The sequence below is a fragment of the Ornithodoros turicata genome, chromosome 8 (genome assembly GCF_037126465.1).
Source record: "Ornithodoros turicata isolate Travis chromosome 8, ASM3712646v1, whole genome shotgun sequence".
In the NCBI taxonomy this organism is placed as follows: domain Eukaryota; kingdom Metazoa; phylum Arthropoda; class Arachnida; order Ixodida; family Argasidae; genus Ornithodoros; species Ornithodoros turicata.
The window spans coordinates 38,170,167-38,195,949 of record NC_088208.1 but is presented as its reverse complement, the minus strand read 5'-3'; the positions used below and the strand labels follow the sequence as shown (position 1 = coordinate 38,195,949).

At 45.5% G+C, this 25,783-nt stretch overlaps 2 protein-coding genes across 12 annotated transcripts in view; one reads left to right on the top strand and one right to left on the bottom strand.

The window, feature by feature from the left end:
• Positions 1-25,783, bottom strand: part of LOC135367252 (coiled-coil domain-containing protein AGAP005037-like) — a 270,487-nt gene that overhangs the window by 140,766 nt on the left and 103,938 nt on the right. The window contains exon 1 of one of the 11 annotated variants that reach the window (XM_064600420.1): positions 21,428-21,595. The exons of the other annotated variants lie outside the window; for them this stretch is intronic. Within the exon in view, the coding sequence (XP_064456490.1) occupies positions 21,428-21,500 (73 nt within the window). The 5' untranslated portion in view covers positions 21,501-21,595. Of the gene's footprint in view, positions 1-21,427; positions 21,596-25,783 lie in introns of those variants that run through there. 11 annotated transcript variants of the gene reach the window in all.
• Positions 6,578-12,687, top strand: LOC135366258 (palmitoyltransferase ZDHHC2-like). The gene is made up of 3 exons (XM_064598930.1): positions 6,578-6,903; positions 9,800-10,114; positions 12,257-12,687. Exons 1-3 carry the CDS (start codon positions 6,589-6,591, stop codon positions 12,653-12,655), a joined length of 1,029 nt encoding a protein of 342 aa, XP_064455000.1. The 5' UTR covers positions 6,578-6,588; the 3' UTR covers positions 12,656-12,687.

The window sequence follows — 25,783 nt, the reverse complement described above, 5'->3', positions numbered from 1 at the left end:
GTCGCCTACCGAGAGTTTATACCGGCCGAGCGCAGATGAAAGGAGTATAGCTGACACTGGAACCCACGCGCCTCTGCCTCGACGACGACATCGACGTCACAGTTGACTGTACAACGCATTTCGCAATTTGATTACCGCGTGGTGCGCTTTATATGCCACTTAGGATACGCACGCTATACGTGCCCGTTTCGCGGACCTTGTTGGAAGTAGGCGTTGCAGCCTCGGCCATAGTCTCCTATATAGGAGGCAATGCCTCACAGCGGAGGTCCGTCCGCAGCGGCTGGCTGGTGTTTCACGATAAGGGACAGGGTACACCACCCTAACGGAGCCGGCTGCCGGTTCCGGCACACTACCCCGTGCCGGCTGTGTTGTCTAGGGTTTTTCCTCGGACGCTTCCAGACATATGTTGGCGCAGTTCCCTTAGAAGTCGGCCCAGGACGCACATTCCCCCGTCAGTCGTGACGTTGCCCACCTCTGTGAGGCCGACGACGGCGAGCCCTTTCCTCACCATCATCACCACCACCACCACCACCACCACCACCACGGAACACGACCTTTTCCTTAGTATTATTCCACACTCTCCAACCTGGGGATCACTCATAACAAACGCAAGTAGGGACCCTAACTTTTTTTAACAGACATGTACGGTTTGAAAGATCGGGGGGGGGGGGGGGGGGGGATATGTTTAATGCAAAGTAAGAAAAAAGGGAAGGGAAAGGTTAGCCACGGTGTGGGCTTGCTATTCCCTAATGCTTTCAAGCAAACAGAAGAAAACAGCTGGGATACAGAAAATTATCAAAAAATACAGAAGAAACAGCTCCTTCACTAATCGTTGCGCATAGGAAAGATCGGATGACTAGCGTTTGATGGTAAATTTGGACCAAATCGTAAGCGAAAAGCGATGGGGGGGGGAGGATATACACACGATGAAGTAAAAAAGGCCATAAGCGAGAATTGTTCTTTTTTTTTCTAGAGTTACAGGGCCCGTGTTACGTGGATCGGGCCTTGAATGCGAGCTTCGCAAAAAACAACCATATGCACCTTATGCATACGCGAATCGTTTGATCCGAAATAATTCACCCTACATAAAAGGCTGGAACTTGACCAAGGATTCTGAGGTGTTACCGAATGCCCTCCCGCAACTAACATGACGGCGCACTCCGTTAGGACTTGTGAACACGGTGTAATTTTACGTGTTGACGGTTTAATCTTGGTGGGTCAAACACTTTCGCTTTCAAAATTCAAAATTCGCTTTGAGATGGACATGTCTGGACGCAAATGCTGTTGGCATTCATTGTGAAAATATAGCGAAGTAAGTATACCAAGCAACATCATAAAGTATCCAAGGCAGAAAAAAGAAAAAAAAAAGCCTCGTGAGTAGGAACATTATGCATCGTACGATGAACGTAGCGCTGGTTTACCGACTTACCATTGCCTTGCATTAATCTTCGTCACAAAGGAAAACTCTCACTACAGCGATGCATCTTCGTTATATGTGGAAGCAATTTCCGAATCCATCATTTGTGTAACTGTATTCGCTTCGGCTAGACCCCCGCTACCCTGTATTTCCCAACAACAGCGGGCATTAAAAATAACGATCCGTGCTCCCCATTTTTTTATTTTTTATTTTTTTATTTTGAAGGAATGCACTAAGGAGGCAGAGTCTGGAGTCTGAGAAAGATATTGCCTCTTGCACAATTAATTTATGTTTTGAGGAAGCGCAGCCCGAAGATTTCTTTCCTATAGTATACTGACGTCATAAATAGACGTAAAAATAGAAGACCATAAGCCGGAGAAAAAGCGAGCGGCACTGTTTTTCTTTTTCGTTTTTTAGTCGGATTCCGATGAAGGCATCCAATAATCTTTTTCTTAATTTTTTTTTTAAGTAATGACACACTTCTTGAATACGAATGATTTATTTCTAAGTAAGCCATAGTGCAATCATTGCGTTACCCGTAATTCGGTATTAAGTTGTTACTTTAAGAACAAAATCTTCCAAATCGTAATTGATTCCACGTAATTTCGAGCCGCTGTATAGCTTATCTTCTCTGATCGTTGTTAAAGTTGAGGTAGACCATTGCTTTACTCTTATTATGTCAATCTTTGTGGTCTGTGCAGTTTGCAATTTTGATGTAACCGAGCAAGACCTCTACGCTATTGCTAACGGGTTACCCGTAAAACGAAACAGGTTTCAGCTAAAAGATGTGAGATAGCATGCTTCACATGTGAAACTAATAACTGAAAGTACTGCACGAAGATTATAGCCATAACGAGCACTAATATAGTCAATTCCGCAATTAGGACTCGAACAGATAGGCAAACGAGCAGAGGCCAGCTCCATCTAGCGACAAACACAACACATAGGGCGTCCAGGAGCCTAAGGGACAAAGTCAACACGAAATCAAATTCATGAAATCAAAGTAAAATTCACGAAAAAAAAAAACTATGAGTGCGAGCGCCAGGGGTTGAACCTGGACCTGGACGATGCCTTTGCTTCATCTTCTGGGTTGTTATCTTATCTCTCTCGCAGATAAAATCCGCGCGCACCACAGGGATGTCCGAATGTATACAGCACGCACCTCGTGGCTTGTTCCTTCAAGCGTACCTTAAAGGCTGGGAGTAGGTGCTGGGTTCGAGTCCTATCACCGGTTGTGTTGTCCGATATATTCCCTACGTTTCCCGGCGGACTTTCCAATCGGGTGTCGACTCAGTTCCCCGTGAAGTCGACCCACGACGTTTACTAACTCTCTTTTTGGAAATTCTGTGTTAGCGCCGCGAATCAACTGTGGCTATGAGAGGCACACAGATGTGGACAGATGGAGAGAGGACAGCAGGGAGAAGTGGGGGAAACGGGGGCGTTAGTATGCGTCCTGGGCAGACTTCACCGGAAAGCTGCGCCGACATTCGTCTAGAAAGTCTGCCGGAAAACACACCGAAAACCTGAGACAGCATAACGGATGCCAGGATTCGAACCTGCGTCACGTTCCAGTCTCGTCGTATAGAAGGCGATCGTCCTAACCGCGACGCCGCGCGAGCGCGTATAACACTAACCCTCTCTCTTCCCCCACTCTTTCCTGTTATCCTCTCTCCATCTTCTCTGCGTCGCTCACAGCGCTAGTTACTTCGTGGCGCTAACGCCGAACGCAAGAAGAAGAAGAAAAAAAAAGAAAAGAAGTCCCCACGCAACCTTAGAATGATTGAGATGTCTCTTCGAGATACCAATTCATCTCACTTGCCCTCGGGCTGGTGTGGGATTCACTTCATGAGAATCACACTTGACAAAGGAGCCATCATTCTCCCGAGTTAAAACCATTCCGTTCGTGACTGAATAAGGTCACTAATTCATCCGGATGAAAGTGAAGCATCACTCAGAATCCCGTGCCGGCAGGGGGCGCGCCATTAATCCAAATAGATGGTCATTCCATTGGACGCTCCAGTGCGTGTTCGCAAGAACCCATTGCCCTGACACAGAATGGATGCCCGCCCTTAATAAAGGCGCGATCGTATGCAGTATATGTACCGCGCGCGCGGACCATTATTCGCGCTGCCGGAACGGTGCCGGGTATATTACAAAAAAAGGAGCCACCCACCACCAAATGGCAGGGAAATGTCTTCCTTCAAAAAAAGGGATCATGCGGCGTGAAATTATCATTGGAAGGCATCGATATCCTGGTAATGCAATTACGAGATTGCCTTTCTTCCTGCGGACGAGGGCAAGGATATGGCGGATTGGGCGTCTGACAGGGTGGAAGAAATAGGGACAGTGTGGTTGCAGTTAACAGAAATCGAAGAGAAAGCTATTTTGTCATCGCTTGCTTCATTAATGTGTGCCCAAAATGCGTTCTGCTGCACATGTCAAAGAAAACTGTGACTGGGTGCTACTGCCAGAAACATAGCCTTCAACTAAGTTCAATAACGGATAATGCTAATAAATATACTAATAATACTAATAAATACTATAAATACTATACTATAAATTAGTATACTGCGGAGATCGCCGCGAATATGTTAGTATAGGTTAAAATTCTAAACTTTCCCGGGTAGCACCGTTGACATTGTCAAGCCGTTGAACGTTGAACAATTTAAAAGTCGACATGTGGAGGTTTCTGGCTAACCCCCTTTTCGTGTGCTATTTTATTTTCAATATGTGTAAAAACCCTTCATTACATGTTAACGTTGTAATACCATATAGCTAGAGTTCCGCGTTTCCGATTTTTATTTTTTGGGCGGATTCGGCGTATGTTTGTCGGCGTTTATTGTTTTTTACGAAATCGGCGTATTTCGATGCTTTTTCCTAGCGTGTACATGGTTTACACGACAGTTATCGGCTAATAGAAATCACAATGTAATTTCCGCACGACGTGCTCATTGAACATGGCGTTATTAGCTGCGGTGGCGTTTTGCGGCTAACGAAAAAGTAAACAGACGTTTTTCACAACCATCGTATTTCTGTATCGTTTTCTGTTCTGCATCATCAACCTTATAGGACATGGGCAGCAATTTATCACTGTCATGTTCTGGAATGTCCCTCTGTATTCGGTGTTTTTCGATTAAAACCGAATGAAGGAAAATTTACCCGGCGTATGTTTTTCGAAAACGCGGAACCCTGCATATAGCGCAAGAACCCAGAAGGATATTTCAGTTCGTGGGTACTTCGAGATAAAATAAATAAATGATTTACTAATGACTAATCATTTAAGTAAACAGCGTACTCTAAAGGATCCAGTATACACGCAACGTGGATGAAATGAAACTGAAAGCCTCCAGTTATATTTAACCCCGCGGAATCGCTCACCTCGGCGTTTTTCGCGAATGGGGAGCTGCTAAGCAGAGTTACAAATAAAGGCTCCGCTGGGATTACAGTCTCTCTGGAGTTCTCCCCATCCCCCCCATCCCTTTGATTTACAAACGAAGGGAGTGCCGCAATCGATCTTCTCTTCGTTATGCTCCTGCCGTGCTAATCCTCACTCGTGACTTTAGTCCGAAGCTCTCGTTGCGAGGGTTATTTAAGAATAACCGGAATAAGAATAAAACGAATTTAGAGTAAGTGTGTTAAACGGGGCTACGCGCGCAGCAACTCTATAACAGATGTGGTTACGTGAGGATATAGTACTGATTTGGTTTAGTTAGAGCGTATACTTGTCCTTAAACGGGAGGAATAGTAAGGGGGGGATATATTTATTAGAACAAAGAAGAAGAAAAATGAAGGAAAGGTCAGCCAAACGGGAAGTCGGCTTGCTATTCCGCAAAAAAAAAAGAAAGAAGAAAAATAAATTAAACAAAAATAAAAGAAATAAAAAGGAAAGAAAAGAATTAGGAAATAAAAGATAAACTAACAAAAGAATGAAAGAAGGATGAGCTAGATAAAAGACAAGGATGACTGTTAAAAAAGATGAGGTGAATGAGGAAGAATAGAAGGGATCGCGGCCATCTTCCTGGGGAGAAGAAGAAGAAGAAGAAGGGGAATATGTTTAATGCAAAGCAAAAAAAAAAGAGAAGGGAAAGGTTAGCCACTTTGTAGGCTTGCTATTCCCAAAAGGGTTACACAGGAAGCCTACGGGATTGCAGTGGCATGTGCACTATCTGAGGAGATCGCGTTCTTGCATACGTCTTGGGCGGCAAGGTGATGCAATTCTCAAGTTGTGCGCGAGGGGAAGCAATATAGGGAAATGAGGAAAGAAATAGGAAGGTGATTAACTAAAATTCTGTAAATAAAGGCTGAGGATTCCTAAGTTCAGCGGTATAGTCGTGTGCACACTGTCTGTGTGTTGCTGATCAGCCAATAAGATCGTATAGTTACATTTTTCAGTGTGTAGCTGTATGTAACCATACCATTTTAAGTCCCATATGAATGGCACTGGATCGGATAATGGGTACTGGCAAGAGTTAGCACGGACGACGCATGCGCCGTTGTTTATTGTTGGCGTTTTTAGCTTCGTTGAAACTACAGCGTCGGCGAACATGAACCTCAACGCATGTTTCATGCGTTGAGGTTCATGTTCATGTTTGTGCGAACAGATATGCTCACAGAGACATGCATTCATGTGTGTTACTGGTGTATTGATTTTTGTGATCACCAGTGGATAAAGCATACGCTCGTTAGCGGTAATTGTAAGGCCATGATGGACAGGGAGCACGTCCAAATAGGTAATGGTCATCACCTGGTTGAAGAAGCCGGCGACAAGGGACGGCGAATGAACTTCGACGGTGAAGAGAAAGTCATCTGTGGATCTGCAGGTTGCAAGTTGTTGTTGTCGTCGTCCCTATTGTAGTGTTTGCACGACGTGTGTCCAATAACGCTCCTAGGATATACGATAAGTTAGCACCGGATTATCACAAACAGATAAAGGCGAACGTAGGTCGTTGCTTCCAGCTTCGTGTTATCTCCTTCCATCTTCTTCCAGGTCCGGACTATCACCAGCTCTAATGTATTTCCCTTTTATGTTCTAACAATGTTTTCTCCGTCGCCGCAGCTTTTGAAGTCCGTGCAGACTTTTATGGCTTTCTGCTTGTTTACAGGGGGCCTCCCTCTCGAGAGACGATGCTACAGCTTGGGAAGAAAAAGAAACAGCTCGAGCCGTTCCACTGATGCTGCCAAGCGATTTCCAACGCCTCATCCCTCTAGTGAACGATATCCGCAACTGCATCAACCGTTGGTGTCCCGTACTGCTGATTCTTCTCTCAGCAACCTGGGCCTCTTACGTGTACACGTCAACCCTGTGCCTGCGAGCGATCTCGAGTCATCATCAACGCGCAATATACCTAGCCATCTACCACGGTTTGCTCTTCATGTGCACGTTTTCCTTCCTGCGGACCGTATTCTCCCGTCCCTGGCCCGTGCCTCGCCAGTGTTACATTCCTCCCGACGAAGCTATCAATGTCCGAGATGCTTCTGAACCGCAGGTAATTTGTTTTGGGGGTAGTTCCGTATCGGGACCGCTCGTTTTTTTTTTTTTTTTTAATAGTGAAAGCGTTAGGAAGGTAAATATTGCGTAGAAGTGGGAGAGGCTCGTATACTGAATCTAAAAATGTAAGAATTATACAATTCTGTGGACTAGAAGTTTTATATATATATATATATATATATGAATGTATAACTGAGTACAGATGGACGCGAAAACAAATAGACTACAAGTAATGAAGAGACTTGGGAGGCCGTATAAGGGTTAAAAACACTTGCTACTTTTATTACATTAATAATTAAGGGGGCGCTAGGAATAGATTTACAGTTAGGGGTCGACGTTTCGGCAGTCAGCGCTGCCTTCAACAGAACTAAACTTGGAAATAGGTGACAAGGGCTTATATACAAGGGAAAGGGGGAAAATGAGAGGGGAACAGTGCACGTGGAGCGGAGTTGGTGATGTTGCAGGAGCGTTGTTGCTAATGGTCCATTGAGCACTTGCAGGAGCGTTGGCAGGGGCAAAAGAAGGATACTTCCTTATGGGCTTCTTGGGTCCTCTTCGGTCGGCGGCCATCGCGGGGATATATGAATGTATAACTGAGTACAGATGGACGCGAAAACAAATAGACTACAAGTAATGAAGAGACTTGGGACAGCCAACGCTCCTGCAAGTGCTCAATGGACCATTAGCAACAACGCTCCTGCAACATCACCAACTCCGCTCCACGTGCACTGTTCCCCTCTCATTTTCCCCCTTTCCCTTGTATATAAGCCCTTGTCACCTATTTCCAAGTTTAGTTCTGTTGAAGGCAGCGCTGACTGCCGAAACGTCGACCCCTAACTGTAAATCTATTCCTAGCGCCCCCTTAATTATTAATGTAATAAAAGTAGCAAGTGTTTTTAACCCTTATACGGCCTCCCAAGTCTCTTCATTACTTGTAGTCTATATATATATATATATATATATATATATATATATATATATGTTTATAAGTCCCAAACGTCGCCACACCAGTGGCGACGTTTGGGACTTATAAACATATGTTCAACGTGCAGCCAAAGAGCCTATGGTATTTTTCTTCACTATATATATATATATATATATATATGCATTTTCAACGACCCCACTTGGGCCACTTTTAGCGCGGGAGAAACACGGGAGTGCTAAGCCTAACGGACTCGAAACTTGCCATCTTGCTAGAGGTAGGGTCGTTGAATTGGGCTAAATCACCTCACAGATTCCCCCTCCCCCCCCCTAGGCACGCACTAGGCGGTGCGGGCGTCGAGACTGTGCCTCGGGTTCGATCAGAAGATCCTCAGTAAAGATGGCGGATCGCCTTCAAGAAACGGGCGATAAAATTAAATTCCTGTTTAATTTCGTTACTAATTAGTTCCTCTTTCACGTAAAAGCATTTGATTTTTGTTTTTATTCTTTTTTCTTTGAAAAAAAGCCAGTGGTCCCAAGAACGGAACTACATCCTTGGTTTTTCCTGGCAGAGACAATGTACACGTTTGTCGAGTTCCGGAACTTAATGGCATCTAATCTGAAAGGACAATGCAGTCGTAGATTCCCCCTTACTTGGCATTTGCATAATGTATACATGTCCCTTACAATGTGCGCCATTATCTGTAGAACGCTAACACGGCGTTCAGTCTGTTACCTAAGTGTTACCCGCGTCACAACTTAACTATGCCATTCGAGGTTAACAGGATACTGTCGCCACCCTATGCAAGTACAGGGTGTGTGCAGAAAAACATGACCCGCATTTTTACATGTAACTCGTTGTCTACTTAGCCGAGGAACTTCCGGTGGCGCACGATGGCGCATTTATGCGTGCGAAATCTGTAGAAAAATTGTGGAAGCCATACCCAGCTTAAAAAATAAACGGAACAACGAAAACGTCGGCTTCCGTGCATCAGAATAGGGCAACATGGTGGACAATAGGGTGTATGTGAAAGGGCAACGTGGTGCACGTAGGAGAGTTGTGTTCAAGTACCGCTAGGGGAGCTATCGGTGCACAAATCGAAACGATGTCCCACATGGATGCTCATCGGCAGTACCCCTAGCGGTGCCTGCACATAACTCTCATGAGACCGAAATGCACTACCATGCACTGTCATGACCGCCCTATTCTAATGCATGGAAGCCCATGTTTTCGCGCTCAGTTAATTTTTTTACACTGAGTATGGCTTCCAGGATTTTTTTGTAGCTTTCGCACGCATAAATACGCCGTCGTGCGCCACCGGGAGTTCCTCGGCTAAGTAGACAACGAGTTACATGTAAAAATGCGGGTCATGTTTTTCTGCACACACCCTGTATATAATGACATTGTAGGAGAACGTCACCTAATCTCTATTACTCGCCGAACTGACCCTGTACAATGTCCGCCAAAATATATCTACATGCCACTGATTGGTCATGTAAATTAAGCATATAGTGCTATCTAATTCTACTACGGCGCTCTAACGTAACCAGATGCAATACCATGCAATGTGATCATCATATAATGCGAACGCGTACCTCTGTATCGAAAGGTGTAACGCAGTAAGTTAGAGAACTACATGATGAAGAAAGCTTTGTCATGAAATAATTCCGTGATATTGTACCGTCCACTTTATTGGCGTGGCATGCTGCTTTGTTACGTAAACGTGCTATTCGTGTAGCCGAATGCCATGGTCTCCAGCAGCAATATTGGCACGGTAGTGTCTATTGTAACACCATATAATGCGACATAAAGACGACGTTACGTAAATGCTGTCCTGAATCGTTTGTTCATATCACAATGCAATGTGCTGAGCATGATCGAAATGTCCTCTCCGATGTCCCCTCCGAAATGTCCTCTCGACACCAGATATATATTTTCCCTGCACATACAATCACATGCATGATCTATGCAGAATATTCTGGAGCGTCTTGCTGCGGATCTGCCCATATCCTGCCGGGGCCTCAACGGCCAGGTGCAGTACTGTGACGTCTGCAGACTCCTTCGCCCAGAGAGGACGTACCACTGCAACCAGTGTGCCACTTGCGTTCCCCGCATGGACCATCACTGCAAGTGGCTCAACAACTGCGTCTCGTACAGCAACCACAAGTACTTCATTCTCTTCTTGGCCTACGGCTTCGTCTTCGTCGCCTTTGTGGCTATAACAGCGTGCGAGTATTTTGTGCGCTTCTGGCACGTCGAGGAACAACAGATAACAGATCGTGTTCAGGTAAGAGCTATGCCTAAAAGTTGTCTGCACTGTACTCAAAAAGTGATCGCTTTAAAAGCTTCATAAAACGGCTTCACTGAAAGGCTCAGAATGCAAGTTTCGGTTTCGCGAAGAGGTACGAGACGTCATTATGCGCTCGCGCGCACGTTCGTATCCTACGATTAGGCGCGTTAAGTAGCTGCTCTCTTACTCCTGCTCGGGCGCTCCGAGTTTCGTGCTCCTGGAGCAGCTAGTAAACGGCACTTGGACGCTTGAACACGCTCACTGTGCTTCCGTTTCTCCCTTTCTCTTTTTTCTACTCTCTCTGCTCTGCTGCCGCCCCACGTCCTGCGTTCTCTTTCTTCGCTCTCGTGGAGGGGAGGGAAGAGGTCACGTGACGGAGCATGATACCCCCTTTTCGTGCACCCTCCAAAAGCAGGTACGTGAATAGCGCGCTCGCGTACGAAGCTCGGAGAGCGAGCGTAACCACTTAACGGCAGGAGTGCCAAACACTCGCGCTCCGGAGCAGCCACTTAACGCGCCCAATGAGACTAGCGTCCGTCCGGAACACGTCCCTCTCGTGCGCGTTGCAGAATGGCCAGCAGGTGAGACGAAAGGCTAGCACGAGGAGCACTTATGTTGCAGGGAAATAGCTAGGGTTCCGCGACATTTCATCGAACGCCATTCCGTCGAAAAATGGACGTTTCATCGAAAGCCGTTTCATCGAACCGGTGGCCGCCGCTTTTTCTTGCGACAACGTGTGAAATACGTAAAAGGCTCTCCTGACCTAACCTTAGTCAGGCGTCGATGAAACGGCGTTCAACGAAAAGGGGTTCGATGAAATGGGCATACACCGATAGCTACACAGTGTGCATATTCCAGTTCGACGTCACGTAAAGTAGTAGTATTTTACGAGAATATATTCTCAGGCACGAAGGTCTTCATGGCAAAAATTGCGTAGTGTCCTCATGACACTACAAAGGTTTACCCTTACCAGTACATGAGACCTTAATGAGCTGTGCTACACTGGGTTCATATTTAGCCCTCAATGTCATATTTGTTGTATCACATGGTGATACCATTTTGATCACCGCTGGATGAATCTTACCGACCTGTTTCAGGGGATTGTAAAGATATTGATCAATTTCACCGTGGTTCTGGAAATTGGATCTCGCTGTCAATTTGTTCACGCTCTGGTGCGTGCATTTTGCCTGCATGCGTTACGTTACATATTCACCGCAAGCGCCCACGGCCATACGGTGCAGACATTCAGGTCCGCAATTCTGAGTTATTTAACGAAAAGTGCATCATAAACTATGCAGTAGGGACCGGCTTGTAAGCGATCTCTCTCTTTCATTTTTGAACGAAAGAGTCGTTCTTTATTTTTGTCCAGATGTCTGCATGCCTTACCTCCTCCAATAAGAACGTGTGGTGGCGACATCCATATGGGACTAGTACAGCTAGGTACAGCAGTTTATTATACTGCAGCACTGGTACAGCAGTTTATTTACTGACACAGTCGCAAGGACCCAAGATATAGTACGCAGTTCGAGACGCGAAAGAACGTTGCATCTACTACGGCGTCTGTCACGTCACTTCCTTCGGAGATCCATCGCCGTTTACACAACGCCACAGAAGCTAACGCATGGCATCCCTGTGCACGTCTCACGTCGCTTCTAGATGCCCAGACAGTAACAGTCACGCGAAACCATTTGATTCTTCACAGACGTGGTAATCAAAACCATATGCCAGAGGGAAAAATCCTTCAGAGCCTAATGCAGACTAATGAGGAATCAAATGGACACGACACAAAAACAATCAAAAAAACTCTGCTGTTCATGATAACACGATTTCGCACGGATTGACGGTTTCGCAAATGATGCAGTTGCGTGCCCGCATCTTGGAGCAGACGAGACGCCTCTTTAGCAGACGACAACGCTTCCTATCAATTCGGAGACGACGTGAAAGTGGGGAGCAGTTCTAGAAGTAGGCCTTCTACATGTGGACTGCGTTGACTCAGAGCCCCATGTCGCACTACCAAGAGAGATATAATACGTACTGCAAGCATCCCAGGGAAACCTGTCTAGCTTAAGAACCGATAACAATGCCCGCGCTGCCATTTTCACGCTCTTAAGTGTATAATTTCTTGATTTTTCCCAACAGATGGTGCTGCTGTTTCTCATAACTATCCCGCTCTTCGTATGCGTTTCATTCATGCTTGGCTGCCACTGCATCTTGCTTCACTCTCGTCGGACAACACTACAGGCGACGCACCATACCCGTGGAAGCAGCCGTCCATCTCCGTACGCTGTGCGTCGCCACAACTATTTCAAGGAGGCTTTCGGTGATCGCTGGTATCTCTGGCTCATTCCCATATTTAGCGGGAAAGAAGACGTCGACGTTGAAGAAACAATTTTCCGTGGATCTGAACAAGAATTGACGCGGGAAGGCGAGAGGCTGCTGCAGCTAAGCCAGCAACAGAGCGAGACGCCACCCAGTGCCAGCGATAGGATGTTTTCATCATGTTGTTCATCATTTAGAGATCGTTTTCCAACAAGGTGAACTGATCTTAAATATTAAAAAATCTGTTTGCATGGAGCACTAGCAGGTGTGGTGTGGCATTGGGGGTGCAGAAAGGTCTGGTGCGGTCATGGAAATGGGTATGACCAGGTATTACGACAGTAAAGAGCAACGGGTGGGGCGTAGACCTTGGCGCTGAACATTAGAGCGGTTGTGACACTTTGGTAAAGGGGGTTCATTGTATTCTACACGTATTGTATTTGACGTCAGACTACTGCGGAACAGGCATTACTTTAATGCGATAGCATTATTGCGCTATCCCCTCGGAAACTGCTGTAATCTGCGCCGGAAACTCATCTCGGACGATAGATGGCGGCACGGTAACCGTGGGTGCAGAAGCGTTTATGGCAGGTTATTCAACGCGACTTCTGTGTTCACCCTTCTTCCGTGTACAGCTCAGCGTACGGAGGGTCGCTTGAGAACCCGCTGGCGGCTGCCACTCCATATTGTTTCAGGTCATGTGTCTGCGCGACTGTGAGAAGAATGCCCAGAAAGGTTAGCACCGGGCGTGTTTGCTAGGTGAGATTATCACTAGGCAACTGCGGCCATTTGAATGCTACCTTATATTATATCTTGCAAACGAGACTGGCCAGGGCGGGAGAGCGAAGTCTTCTTTCGTCGTGGCGTGGGCCTGCCGACATAAGCAGACGGTCGTTCTCGGACTTCCAATGTTTGTGGCCGTTGTCTGCGATCCAGTTGGGCATGTCGTCATTCCATGCGGATCCTTCAGACTATTAAAATAAATGACTCTCGAAATACACAGGAAAAAAATTAGTGTGATTTATGCATCATTCACGCGACGAGCCTGCCACCGGCAACGCCACGAGAATCGACTTTGAGTTTGATTGTGAACTTCGAACGCTGAAACGTACTGATTTCTTTTGCGAGAGGACTGAACTCGCTGAAGTGCACGGATTGTACAGGGTGTTTCACATAAAGTGATAAAAAATTCGAACTGGCGACGTACTCGTTGAGGATTGTGGGAATTTAGGCAGTTACCTTCTGGAAACGTTGTCCGCCATTTAGGAAGACTTCGGACATTTTTTTTTAATTGAGGGAAATTTATTTTTATGAATCGAACTTCGAAAATTGCAAAGCGAATCTGACTTTTTTTTTTTTACAGAAATATGAAGTCGTCCACGGATGACCGCAGACCCAACAATAACTATGCACAGTGCAGCAACAGAAATTGCCTAAAAAATAGTAGAAGCGTTGCTTTGGCCCCGACTGCTAGATTGTCGCAAAAAAACGCGCGCGGAAGGTACGGCGAGAGGAGGAAGTGTTCCCGCCTCTTGCTTTACCTTTCTTTCCCCCGCTTTGACCTTGACGCTGGTGACGACCGTCTTATCACAAAGAAAGCAAAACAAATGAAGGCGGGGACACTTCCTCATCTCGACGCACATATCGCGCGCACGCTTTTTTGGGACACTAAAGCAGGTGGGGCTATAGCAGCACTTTTACAGTGTTTTTTTTTACTGCAAACCATTACGCGCAGTTTAAAATTATCCCAGCGTTTTCTTAGCAGTACAACGATTGCAGTCGCGTTAGTCCTCGTTGCATCAGCAGGAGTTTGTACGTGTCGTAGTTAACGAGATAGATTCTTGAACACACTTTTGCGTCGAGCTCGGTCTCCAAAGTCACAGCAAGGGGCCATTCGTATTGGTGCTCGTAATCACGTGACCATCCAGCGACCGCCTCAGTGCCGGAGATCTCTGGTTCATGTCGACGCAACCAACCACTCTTAGATTTATCCACATCAACTGGGCGTGTGTCAACTCCTTTAAGGGAATTTCTTGCTATGCGATGTGCATGGTTACTTTTTGTGCTTTCCTACAAACACGCAAGTGTGAATGCAAGAAAGCACTGGTGAATATATCTTCTAGGCTGGTCTTTTCGTAACAGCTTTACAGAGTGCGCGCACATTTCAACGGCGATATTGACAGATAACAGAACAGCCGATTCTGGATCGCTTAAGCCCTTTCGAGATTCTCACGCAATTTGAATGGAATAGAAACTCCGATCGAAAATCTGTATTCAAGCTGCTCTCCTTCAAAGTCCAATCGAGACGCGTATGCAAACAGGAATCCTCGCACGAGAGCTCGCCGGTATGATCCTCCTTCAAATCTTTCGTATTCCCAAATCGTCTTCTTTCCGCGCCCCCAATCTTCTCTCCCCTCCCTGTCCGAATACCCGTACGACCTGAAGGGTGCGTGACGAGACTGCGGTGAATCTCTGCCGCCACGCGTTCCAGGATGCTCAGGAATTCTTCCTGGCCTCGAATGATATCCGCTCAAAATGAGGCAAAAACGGGGCACCGAAATGCAGATTTAACCCGACCACCTCTGACGAGCATCTTCAACCACCTCTGGCGTCGGCGTAGGTAAAAGCGCCTGCATGAAGCTCAAATTCAGATTGAAAATATTTACACTGTGTTGAAGTATCCACCAACAGCGCATTGCTCGTCAAGTATGGCAGCAAAACTACATTGCATGCGCATAACACTGGGTCTAAAAGAGAGAGTCGGCTACGTGTCGGCTACGTAGTTCAACAGCTAGCCAGTCCGGAACATTCATGGGAACATAGATCACTGTTGCTTGACAAAATTTGGGATATTTCCCACCAGACGTCGACCCGAGCCATTTTACCGCAATTTTACTTGCAAATTGCAATAACTTGTTGTGGTGGGTTCACAAGCAACAAGCTGTTAAACTACGTCGCAAAAAAAAGGGAAGACTGTCTGCCTGCTGCTTTACGGTACCTTTAGAGAAGGTCTGGCAACCTTGATTGTGATTCATGAGCGACGCCAGTGGCCGATCGAGGAAACAACTTTGGATCACCAGGAGAGGACGTGCGACAAAATGTCGACTCTTTCAGCTACCGCCATCAGCGCACATTCAACAGTATTAGACATCACAATTTGAGGCGACGGACAAATTGATCCATCGAGACAACACGGGCTGTAGACATATGTATTTCGCAAAACCTCTCCGATGTACGCAACTACTGCTCCAATATCTTACAAGGTAATAAACTCTTGCATCTTTGATAGTCTTATGTATACTGCGTAAATCAACAGAGCAACGGATATGTATCCTTTGCAGACGAGAGCTACTTGGAAAGCCGCGCGAAAGTCAACGAATTGAATTGGAAGAATTTTAAAGGCGAGAGATCCGAGATCCCTATTGCGTAAATATTTAAATAACGGCCTCCGTATAGCAGCGACGCGGATAAGGAGCTTTGGAGGTGTGGGTTATCTGTTGAGAGCTCACGCTGTCGTCCTTCTTGAGAGGTAATTGCGAACGAAGTAGATGTTGAGCGCCGGGGTTCAGCATGCGCTGAAGTCATTCGCTGTAAATGTCTGGTTCGGGGTTCTGCGAAGATGCCATAGCCTGAACCGTTTTGCTTGCTTTCGCTCTGGCTGCTGTTGTTGTTGCGCGGTGAGGGGGTATTTTACTAGACAAACCTGACAGAATCGTACTATTTACCGAGGTTTTCAAAGACACATATCTCCAGGAGTGACCTAGTAGATATTCAGATTTACCTTATTTTTCCTTTCCTTCTCCTTCTTTTACTTCTCTTTATTTTACTTCTCTTTCTTCTACCTTCTCGTTTTGCCTTCTCCTTTTTCTTTCCCTTCTTTTTTTTTCTTTTTTTTTCTCGTGAGAGGTGATTCTATTTCCATTGCGACCAGCTTGGTTTGCGAAGAAACCTGCTCAAAGTTCATAGATTTCCAACAAAATGTCCCGTCACACGGTACCGTTTAATCAACGCGACCGTGTCAATGCGAACTTCAGGAAAAATATTTAAAAAATAACCCCTTATTTAATCTCCTATAACGGGGTTGAACACAGTAGTAGTAAATCCTCAGGACGCCACACGCCGGTTCCTTTAAAGCGTGCTTTGCCTGCTGTAACACAGTGCCCACAGGTAAAGCCACCTTACGGAACTTTTTGTTTGTTTTTAACGTGCGTTCTTGACTTTACAATAATATATAGAGTATAATGTGTGAATTATGCAAGCCACAAGCTCCGAATTTGTATATCTTTATGTAATTCAATGAAATTCAATATTAGCCAGCACGATTTGAAGTCCTCAAAATATTGTACGCTTTGCAAACACAGCGCCAATGCGAACAACAGGCACTAGCTTCCATGCGCACGTTAAAGCCTGAACAATACCCACTATAACCACTTTGTGTCTCGTTATAGCCTCTACGACTTGTTCTGTAACTACTGCGTGTCCGTCCAATATGCTACGTGAGCGTCAGAGCTCCACGCATTGCGCTGTTAAGACTTTACATAAATTGATCTATACTGACATAAATCGATGAGTTGGCTCACCCGCCGTTGTCAGAGATCACCCGAACTGACGACCGTATTATACGAGCGCCCTCAAGCAACCATTATGCGCGCTGCTCTTTTGATCTTGATCCTTGCCGATATTTCTCTTGCTAGCATCGTTCGGCCTAGAGCGAACGCAGAGAACCATAAAAGTTAAAATGCATCGTAAATCATCGTTGCGGAACGACGCTTCAAGAATTTATTCTTCAAGAGCGTCGGCGACTTAACAACGTATAAGAGTTGCGGTCCTTCCTTAATCGCGGCACAGAGATAACAAAGAGTTGACGTTTTAACGAAACGCCGGCGACGCAAAAGATCACTTGTTGAGCTCCTTAAAAATTAACGCTACGACAATTTCAATGGCGCGTTTTAGTACATCGGAAGAATTCTACGAAAACGATACCATAAAGCCAGTTATCTAATCCAATTTTGGCAATGTAATGTCACCCGCTTCAAAGAAACAGTGCGATTGACTGATCGTGTTTTTGGAGTCGTTACCGTGAACACTTTCCGATTCGCTACAACTCACGGATAGAGAGTTTTAGGAGACCGTTTGGACGTTCCGCTCCGCTTACGCTGATCCCGCTTACGGTGACCCGCTGAGCGCGTGTGGAGCTGGGGTAAGAAAATTTGTTTTAGCAGGGCGATCATCCCGTTTTCCGTGTCGCGCTCTCGGTCTCTGTGCACGGGAGGTGGTAGAGCAAATGCGAGGGATTAGATAAGCATTTTCCAGTTAAAGCGAGGCGATGCTGTTCAATATTACAGTTTTCATTATATTTGAAAATAATTCAATGACTCTCGCTTTCATAATAAACCTAGATATTAAAAAAGGCCGGTCGGCTTTCCAGTAGCTAAGACTGGGTCGACTTTGGTGGATCTTGTAAACAACAATTTTGCGCTTGAAGCTGTCTGTCTCGGGTTCACTTGTGAACTTTTGGAGTGCCCTACAGGATCCTCGTCGTTCCGAAAACGCTTCCGGGGCCGCTGCTGACTCGCATCGCCATCAGCAGCAGCAATAGACGACGATCACAGGTGCTCACCACTGGCGGCAGCCATCTTGACACCCGGTAGTGCGGACCCACCTCGCGGGTCGCTCCCAAACAGCGCGGCAGTGGAGCGGAAGCCCGGCTCCGCTCACTCGCTAGCGACCGAATGTCGCGCGCATGCGCAGTTGCGTGCTCGCTCGCCGGCAGAGCGGAGCGGGACTCGGTAACGATCAGCTAAAACTCTCTAATGTGATCGTCGGAGTCGGGCGAGAAGGCGCCGTACACGTGGCTGTGGTCTCGTGAGTCAGAGATGAACGAGCTAGCGTTATCTGTGCACCAGAATCGAAGAACAAGGAGATTACTCGAACTCAAGAGCAGCGTTAAAAGTAATCAAAGAGTAACTTAGTTACAATAGCCCTCAACGTTGTATATTTCCATATACCTTGTGGATGCTATATTTAATCCTTAATCAGATTTGAAATCGTGCGCTACTCATATCACTCGTGACCATAGTGGCTCGTTACTGTAACGAAGTTGTTTTTTTTTTTTTTCAACTTTTAAGTTGACTCGTCACTTTCAAGATCCAGTAACTACTTGATGAACTCCGTTCCTCTTTTAGTTCCAAGTCCTTTCTGTTCTATTCCCGTGCGCAAACATATGAGCGTCGCCCCCCTCCTCTCGAATGACACGACAGCAATGTGCGCGCAGATTGCGCGTGCGCAGTCCTCGTCGCCTGTCTCCGCCATCTTGTAGTAGTAGTAGTAGTAGCAGCAGCAGTAGTAGCATTTTTATTTAATTCCGTGTTAGCACCGCAAAGCAACTGTGGCTATGAGAGGCGTACAGACGTGAACAGATGGAGTGAAGACAGCAGGAAGGAGTGCGAGAGAGAGAGGGGTTAGTATGCGTCCTGGGCCGACTTCATGGGGAACTGTGCCAACATTCGTCTGAAACGTCTGCCGGAAAACCCCAGACAGCACAGTCGGTGCAGGGGTTCGAACCCGCGTCACCTCCCAGTCTCGGCGTTGAAGGCGATCATTCTAACTATATGCCACGGGAGCTGGTATAGCAGCAGTAGTAGTAGTAGTAAGCTCATTACTTTCCTTACTTACCCTGTTTTATTCTTACGAAGCTCACTGTCGTAGCACATGACGTCGTCTTGTGCTTTCTAAGGTACCCTATAAATTCCATTAAAAACTACACTTAATGCTTTGAAATCTAGGAACATCAAAGCAGAGCAAAGAGGTTTGCAGACACTTACTTGCGCTACAATTTTACGATTTCGCAATTCACTTTCTTCGCGCGTGTGCGGATTTAAAATATTTCTCGAATATTTACATACTCACACCGGTCTCCGACGCAAGCCCTTCTTGAGAATTCATAGGACGAAGGAATACTGCACCCGTCAGCAATTTAGGAATACATAACAGAATATTTTTCTAACGGAATTAAGGGAAACTACATTAGCGGCCATAGCAATCCCCCTGGCTGCAAAGCAGTGTAACTGCTTAGTTATGCACATAGAAATGAAACCGGCACAGTACCTTGTGCTGTAAAGCCATCTCGCTAACCAAATTTTCTAGATAAGTCCACAAGCGGGATGTTTCAGGCACAAAGGAAATTCTGTTCTTCCTTCTATGGCCTGCGGTCGCAAAATACAGCGCTGCAGTTTTCAAGAATAGTCAGAATACACGTACGGTTTGCATGCGATTATGTATGCTTATGCAAAGACGAGCTTTTGGAACTTATTGGTTTTCATACAGGTGTGTGTATGCATGTGTGCATGGGTTTTGGAAGTTGAACAATAGCTTCTGAAGCCGCTGTGCGACGATGGGTTTGGAAGTTGATGTCGAATCATGGTTTATAATGTTGACGGGTTGTGACGTGAAAAATGTCAAATATACCTGGCATAGTACGCCACGTGGGGGAGCAACGAAAGACTCAGTGGAGACTACGCTTATGTATATCTCGTTACTAAGTCTTTAATACTTTACTAAGTCTCGCCCAGAAGAAGAACAGTCTCTGTTCGAAACAGTGGCGTTTCTCGTTCTAAGGCGCTTCAATTCATAAGTCTTGGCGGTTTTGTGAGTTGCTTTCCAAGGGTCACTTCGCTCATTTTCATTCCTCCACAAAACGTTATTTATTTTATTTTCTTTCTGTTCTTTTTTTTATTTGTGCACTAACAAGGAACATTTCCAGCTCTGATTTTCTAGCACGAGAGCTTCACATTATCCGACTCTGCTTTGGTATCGCTTTTATGATTTGAATACCTGCCATTACTAAAAGCGGTCCCACTCAGATGTCCTCATTTCGTATTCAAACGCCATGTTATTATTCATTTAAGAACTTCTTTGTGAGTTTTTGGGCCTTTCCAGCGGTAAAGACAAGGAACTGTGAGATGCGGGGAAGCATTAAGTCATCCATAAAAGTGTCGTCTGCAGTATTCCAGGTGTCCCAGGCGTATTCTGCAGGGAGTAGAGGAATGACTACGAAATGATACAGTGATTTTGGGGAAATATAAGATTGCCAAAGCACATATCCATAACTACATTAACACTTAGATCGACTTATGCGGTTATCAAGTTCATATTATGTGAACAAGACATTCATATTAGAATATTGCGTTCTTCCGAAGCATCTGCATAATTTTTGCAGTATTTGTCGTTAACTCTCCTCTATATCTTATCAGGTTTACTGAAGTGAATTTACCGGATCATATAATACGATTGCAACGAACACTAAATACGGTACATGATATTTGTACCATTGAACCCGTTGTTTGAAAGGTAAAAAAAATGGAAAATTTTCTTATCAGTTTTTGCTAATCAAGTTTTTGTTGTTGTGAATGCCTGTCGACGTAAACAACGAGAATTGGCCGAGGTACACCACAATTAGGGACGACAAAGACACGTACGTTGCTTGAATTCGTGAATGTCTATGTTTTATTGTTTGTCTTTGCACCATTATGAAGGCTCTGAGGCCGCTTATGGGCACATAAAATAAATGAAATGAAATATTTATGTCCTTTATCACATCTATGTTTTCCTACATGGACCATTTTCTACATGAATGTATTTCTTATCGAAATGTTAACGTTATTCCGCACCACATTTTCAGACTACGTTTTGCTTTTGTATTTATGTGCACCTTATCAATGTTATCGATGTTGATGCTATTCACGGGCACAGCAGCTAAACACTGATTGAATTAATTTTAGCCCACGCAACTCGAAAAAGACAGGGTCATTGCAACAATGACGCACTGATACGAAAGTCAAATGTCAAACTCTCCGAAATTTAAGGACCATCAACAGGTAAGCATGCAAAGACAAAGCAACAAGAACACTGTTATAAACCTTGCAAGCATTATTTTATAGCTCGTATATATTCTAATATTTCAATAGCGACGCGGTTACAGAGACAACCTCTCACCTCTATTAGTCCGTTCAGCTGGCTTGGACTTCATGAAGTACATGTACCGGTAAATCATACCCGGTGCCACCATTTCGCGCACACCACTACGTCACACACACATATCCTCGCTGCAAGCGAGCGCCGCATCATCCGACGGCACCATGAAGATCGCATTCCACGTATCATCCAAGCACCCGATACCTCTACTCACGCAGCCCCATCACCGGAGGACGCAATGCAAAACATCCAGTGCGCTGAGGAGAACGGCCGAAGCGAGACCCTCCAACAGAGCTGTGACACGCACGGCTGCGAGAGGCAGCCGCGGCGTGGCGCGACGAGCGTTCGTTCGCCCGCTCTCCCGACGAGGGAGTTGAAGGAAGAAAGGGGAAGGAAGTCAAGTTTCTTGGCCGGAAGGATGGGAGGGAGTGCTCTTACAGTGCTGCTGGTGCGGATCAATAGATGGGGGGATGCCAAGGACGTCTTGTGCATGGTGACTTCACAAGTGGTGACGTGCCAATGTAACTCGGTGTGAGGAGGATGCGTGTATACAATACACGAGGGAAGGAACACGTGCGGGAAAGATGATTGCCGTGTCTGGATTAGTCTCTATGGTGAGGCGCTCTAGCGGTCAGCTCTGTTGACCACTAATCAAGAAGCGGCGGCCTGAGCTGAACGGCTTGTTCGACGATTTCTGCGATTCGGTGTTTTCAGGCGATTGTGGTTTAACTTTTAATTTAATGTTAGGTAGTTGTGGCCGCGAACGGAGTACGGAGGAGGGACGGTGAAAGTGAGAACAGGAAAGCAGAGGAGAATGTGGTGAAACCGACGAAATTGATTTCAGCATAGATTCTCAGCGGGGTATGCGCTCAAATTTAGACGTAAACGTGGGCTCGAATAGAGACGTTGGAATATGAGCTACTCACCTTTGATTGTTTTTGCCCATTTGAGCACAGAATAAAAGTGGTCAAGTCAATAAAATATGAAAGTCACTGATAAGGTTAGTCAGCTGTAGGACTCGAACCCACACCTTCTTGAGGCTTTGTACGTACTTGTCCTTTCTATGCGTTCCAGCCTCAGAACATCAGTTCTCTCATGGTCAAGTCAAATAAAATTTAAAAAAACGAGTAGATACTCGGCAGAGTCTCGTTTTTAATGTAGACGCAAATTTGACTTCTAAAACCGACCTTCTAATTTTGGCCGTTCACATTTTCAAACATTCGCCCCAAGGTGTACCGAGGACCAAAATTACACCTGGCAACAACAGCGGTAATGCCAAACGTCGTATTAAGCGGGTATAGTGCCAACGCCACCCAAATACAGAAGGTCTGCTTATTGACTATTCTCCTTCCTTCGCTACGTAGATGTATAAAGTCAGAATTCGTCTGCTACTGCAATTCGCCGTTCTGCGAATTCAAGAGCTCGCACATGATTGCAGCTAACTTGGAACCTGTAGACCTGAATTTGTAGACGAAAAGCGCAACACGCTTTCTAGAAAATCATTTTTGAGAAAAAAATGGTACCGTTTATTTCAAATGTTTCCTATTTAGTATGCGGGGACGTTCAATCGCTACTCGCAGACGACGGCGGTTCGCTGCCATGGCTACGAGCGCTGAAAGCACGTTCGTGACTGGCTACCGCCGTTGAAAACACGGTCCTGATTGGTTGACTCTTGATTGTTACGTCACGTCGAGGAGTAAACAGGCTTCCTCTATTTAGGTGGTTTGGTAGTGCACTCCATTCTCAATCCTATTTTCGTCCGTCAAGTTTGCTTTCTTGTTTTTGTTTTTAAGCGAAAACTAAAACCGCTGAAGTTTTTTTTCAGCGCTACTTGGCTTCTAGCACACCCGGATGTGTCCACCGCACTTTGTCAGGAACAAGCGCTCCATGCGACCACGCTCTCAAACACCGTGATGGTTAAGTGCCGAGACATCGATACCCTTTCAAGGTAAGCAAAAGCCCGCTCAATCTCCACACGCAAAGTAAGTGCTTGCGCTGCAACAAGGTTTAACCCTGCCATAGTTTTTCCGAACGTCGGGCACGAGAAAGCTGCTCTGATAGATACAATGCTCGAAACGACTGAAGTAAACAATTACTTTTTCCCTCGCCCGTCTTTCAAAGTCCACTTCTAATGGGAATCTTTCGCGTCCAACTTTATGGCCGTGCACACCGATTATAGAAACCTTGTGTAGTGTGTCATGTTAAGCTTGCTAGCTGCTTTACTTTCTCGCGAAACATTAACAACATTAGCGTCTTGAATTAACACGTGTAGCTCTCAACACTCCATCAACGCAAAATCAATACTTGTAATTCTCAAGATTAAAGAAAGGCATTCGATTCTACTTTCCTAGCTGTCGTCTGTCATTTACTTTTGTGTTTTTATGTTCTTGCTTACTTGTTTGTCTTTTTTACTTTTTTCATTTTCAGGTCTTTTATTTTTTTTTTTTTTTACTTATCTATGCCCCGCAACAGTAAGGAAAGCCTCTTAAGAACGACGCTAATTCCGTTCACTTTATTCCCTAACATGTCCGATCTCATCCAATCCTATCCTAGACACCGCTTCGCAGACTTACTACCTGCATAATCAGGTGGGTCGTCAACACTGAACCGTGAACACGGCACATCCTCTCCGAGAAGCAACGGAATCTTTCAATGTTTTTCGATCCCCCGAAGCGACATCTCGTGTCCAACGACGTGCGACGATGAGCGTACGAAACTCATATGCTAATAATATGCATAATCGCATGCTAATGTTTATACATAAGGAATGACGCATAATGAGGACCGAAATCGAAATTCGATACGAGCCAAACTCGCGTTGAAATGTCGTTGCGACACCGTTAAGAAGAGAGGGTCGCCCGAACATGGTCATTACAAATATTGTATTAACCTGAACCTTGCACAGTGATAAGCTCAAAAGTGTCTCGTAAGGAAATGTAATGACGTTATGCTCGAGGTTGTTATTCGCATTAAACTCTTCCTGATGCGTCATGCATTATTATTGTTCATTAATGACATCTTGATGCGTTGTCATAAATTAGTTGACATGTGGTTTCGCGAATTTGTTTGTATTGCAAACTGCGGGATGTGACAGGACGTAATGTTTGCGATTTTGTTCCATTCTGTCTCTCATCACTTTGTTTCTATTTATATATACAGAAAATCTAATTTACAGGTGATGGCATGGCTGATGATATTTACCATGCACAATGAAATGTGCAAAGCTAAAAAAATTACACATATATATGTACAATATTGAGAATGACAACACTAATAACCATACATTACACACGAAAGTACGATGGAGTACTACAGAACATACACACAAAAAAAAGGTTTTAGGATAATGCTAGCACAGCTCAAGTAGTTTTTAAAGATCCATCACAGGCGAATGCGCATGGTGAAAAAAAGAATAATAATAATGTAATGCAAACTGTAGGATGGGGCAAGACGCAATGCTAGTGCACATCGCATTCCAGTTGTATTGTTGACTGATTAGATGACTCACAAAAATAGTGAGCCCATCTTTTTCTAGTGTATTGCCAACACTATAGGATGGGAGAAGTGTCATAGTGAGCGTATCTCATTTCTATGCCTATTGTGTTCAAGAAGTGATTTGATTGATATATTAGGAAAATTCTTTCCAGGAACAATACTGCAAGCAATACTGCCCCGCGACTGGTGGGCCGTGTCCCAAGACACCGTCCACCAAGGCAGACTGGGACCGCGTTAACAAAGGTGCGTTTATTGTACATGGTATGTCTGTCATCAATGCGGAGAGCTACCTATGGAGGTAGCCCCGTTTTTGCACAGACACTACCCCTCCCCTAGAGTCCTACATGCCAGATAATAATACACTCGAAGGAAGTTTGCTTTTGGTACTAGCCATAACAAGCGACCAATCAAAACACGGGAGAGTGTGAAGGAGGAGGGCAGTACAGTCCTAGCGAACTGGCTGGAACATGATTTGCCACACAGCCTGCACATGGCGGAGAAGACGAGGAGACGTCAGCCAGCGTGTATTGTCATCAACCGGGAAAACTACGTCAGCCAGTCGCCATATCAGATTAATGCCAGCAGCCAATACTAATGTGCTGGGTACCTCGCGACCACAACAGTCAGCACACCATCATCATGGTAGCCAGCCCGAGACGGCCGGGGCCCCATGACGACCGCGAGGGACCGTCGGGAGCACTTGGGGTTTCGGGCTGAGTCAAACGCACAAACACAGACATCACAAAGAGAGACCACACAGTTCCTCTCACATACATACGATCCCCCAGATTAAAGCTACACCCCAATGTCACCTGAGCCTGCGAGATGAAATATTAGTCCTTTCGTCCCAAGCGCAAACGCTCCCGGAGAAGTGTAAAGCGT

Bases quoted from the DNA above. Each gene is read 5' to 3' on its own strand.
- LOC135366258 (XM_064598930.1), top strand. From the start codon at position 6,589: ATGCTGCCAAGCGATTTCCAACGCCTCATCCCTCTAGTGAACGATATC. The intron at 6,904-9,799 runs GTAATTTGTTTT...TGATCTATGCAG, and splicing joins GAGATGCTTCTGAACCGCAG to AATATTCTGGAGCGTCTTGC. The intron at 10,115-12,256 runs GTAAGAGCTATG...TTTTCCCAACAG, and splicing joins AGATAACAGATCGTGTTCAG to ATGGTGCTGCTGTTTCTCAT.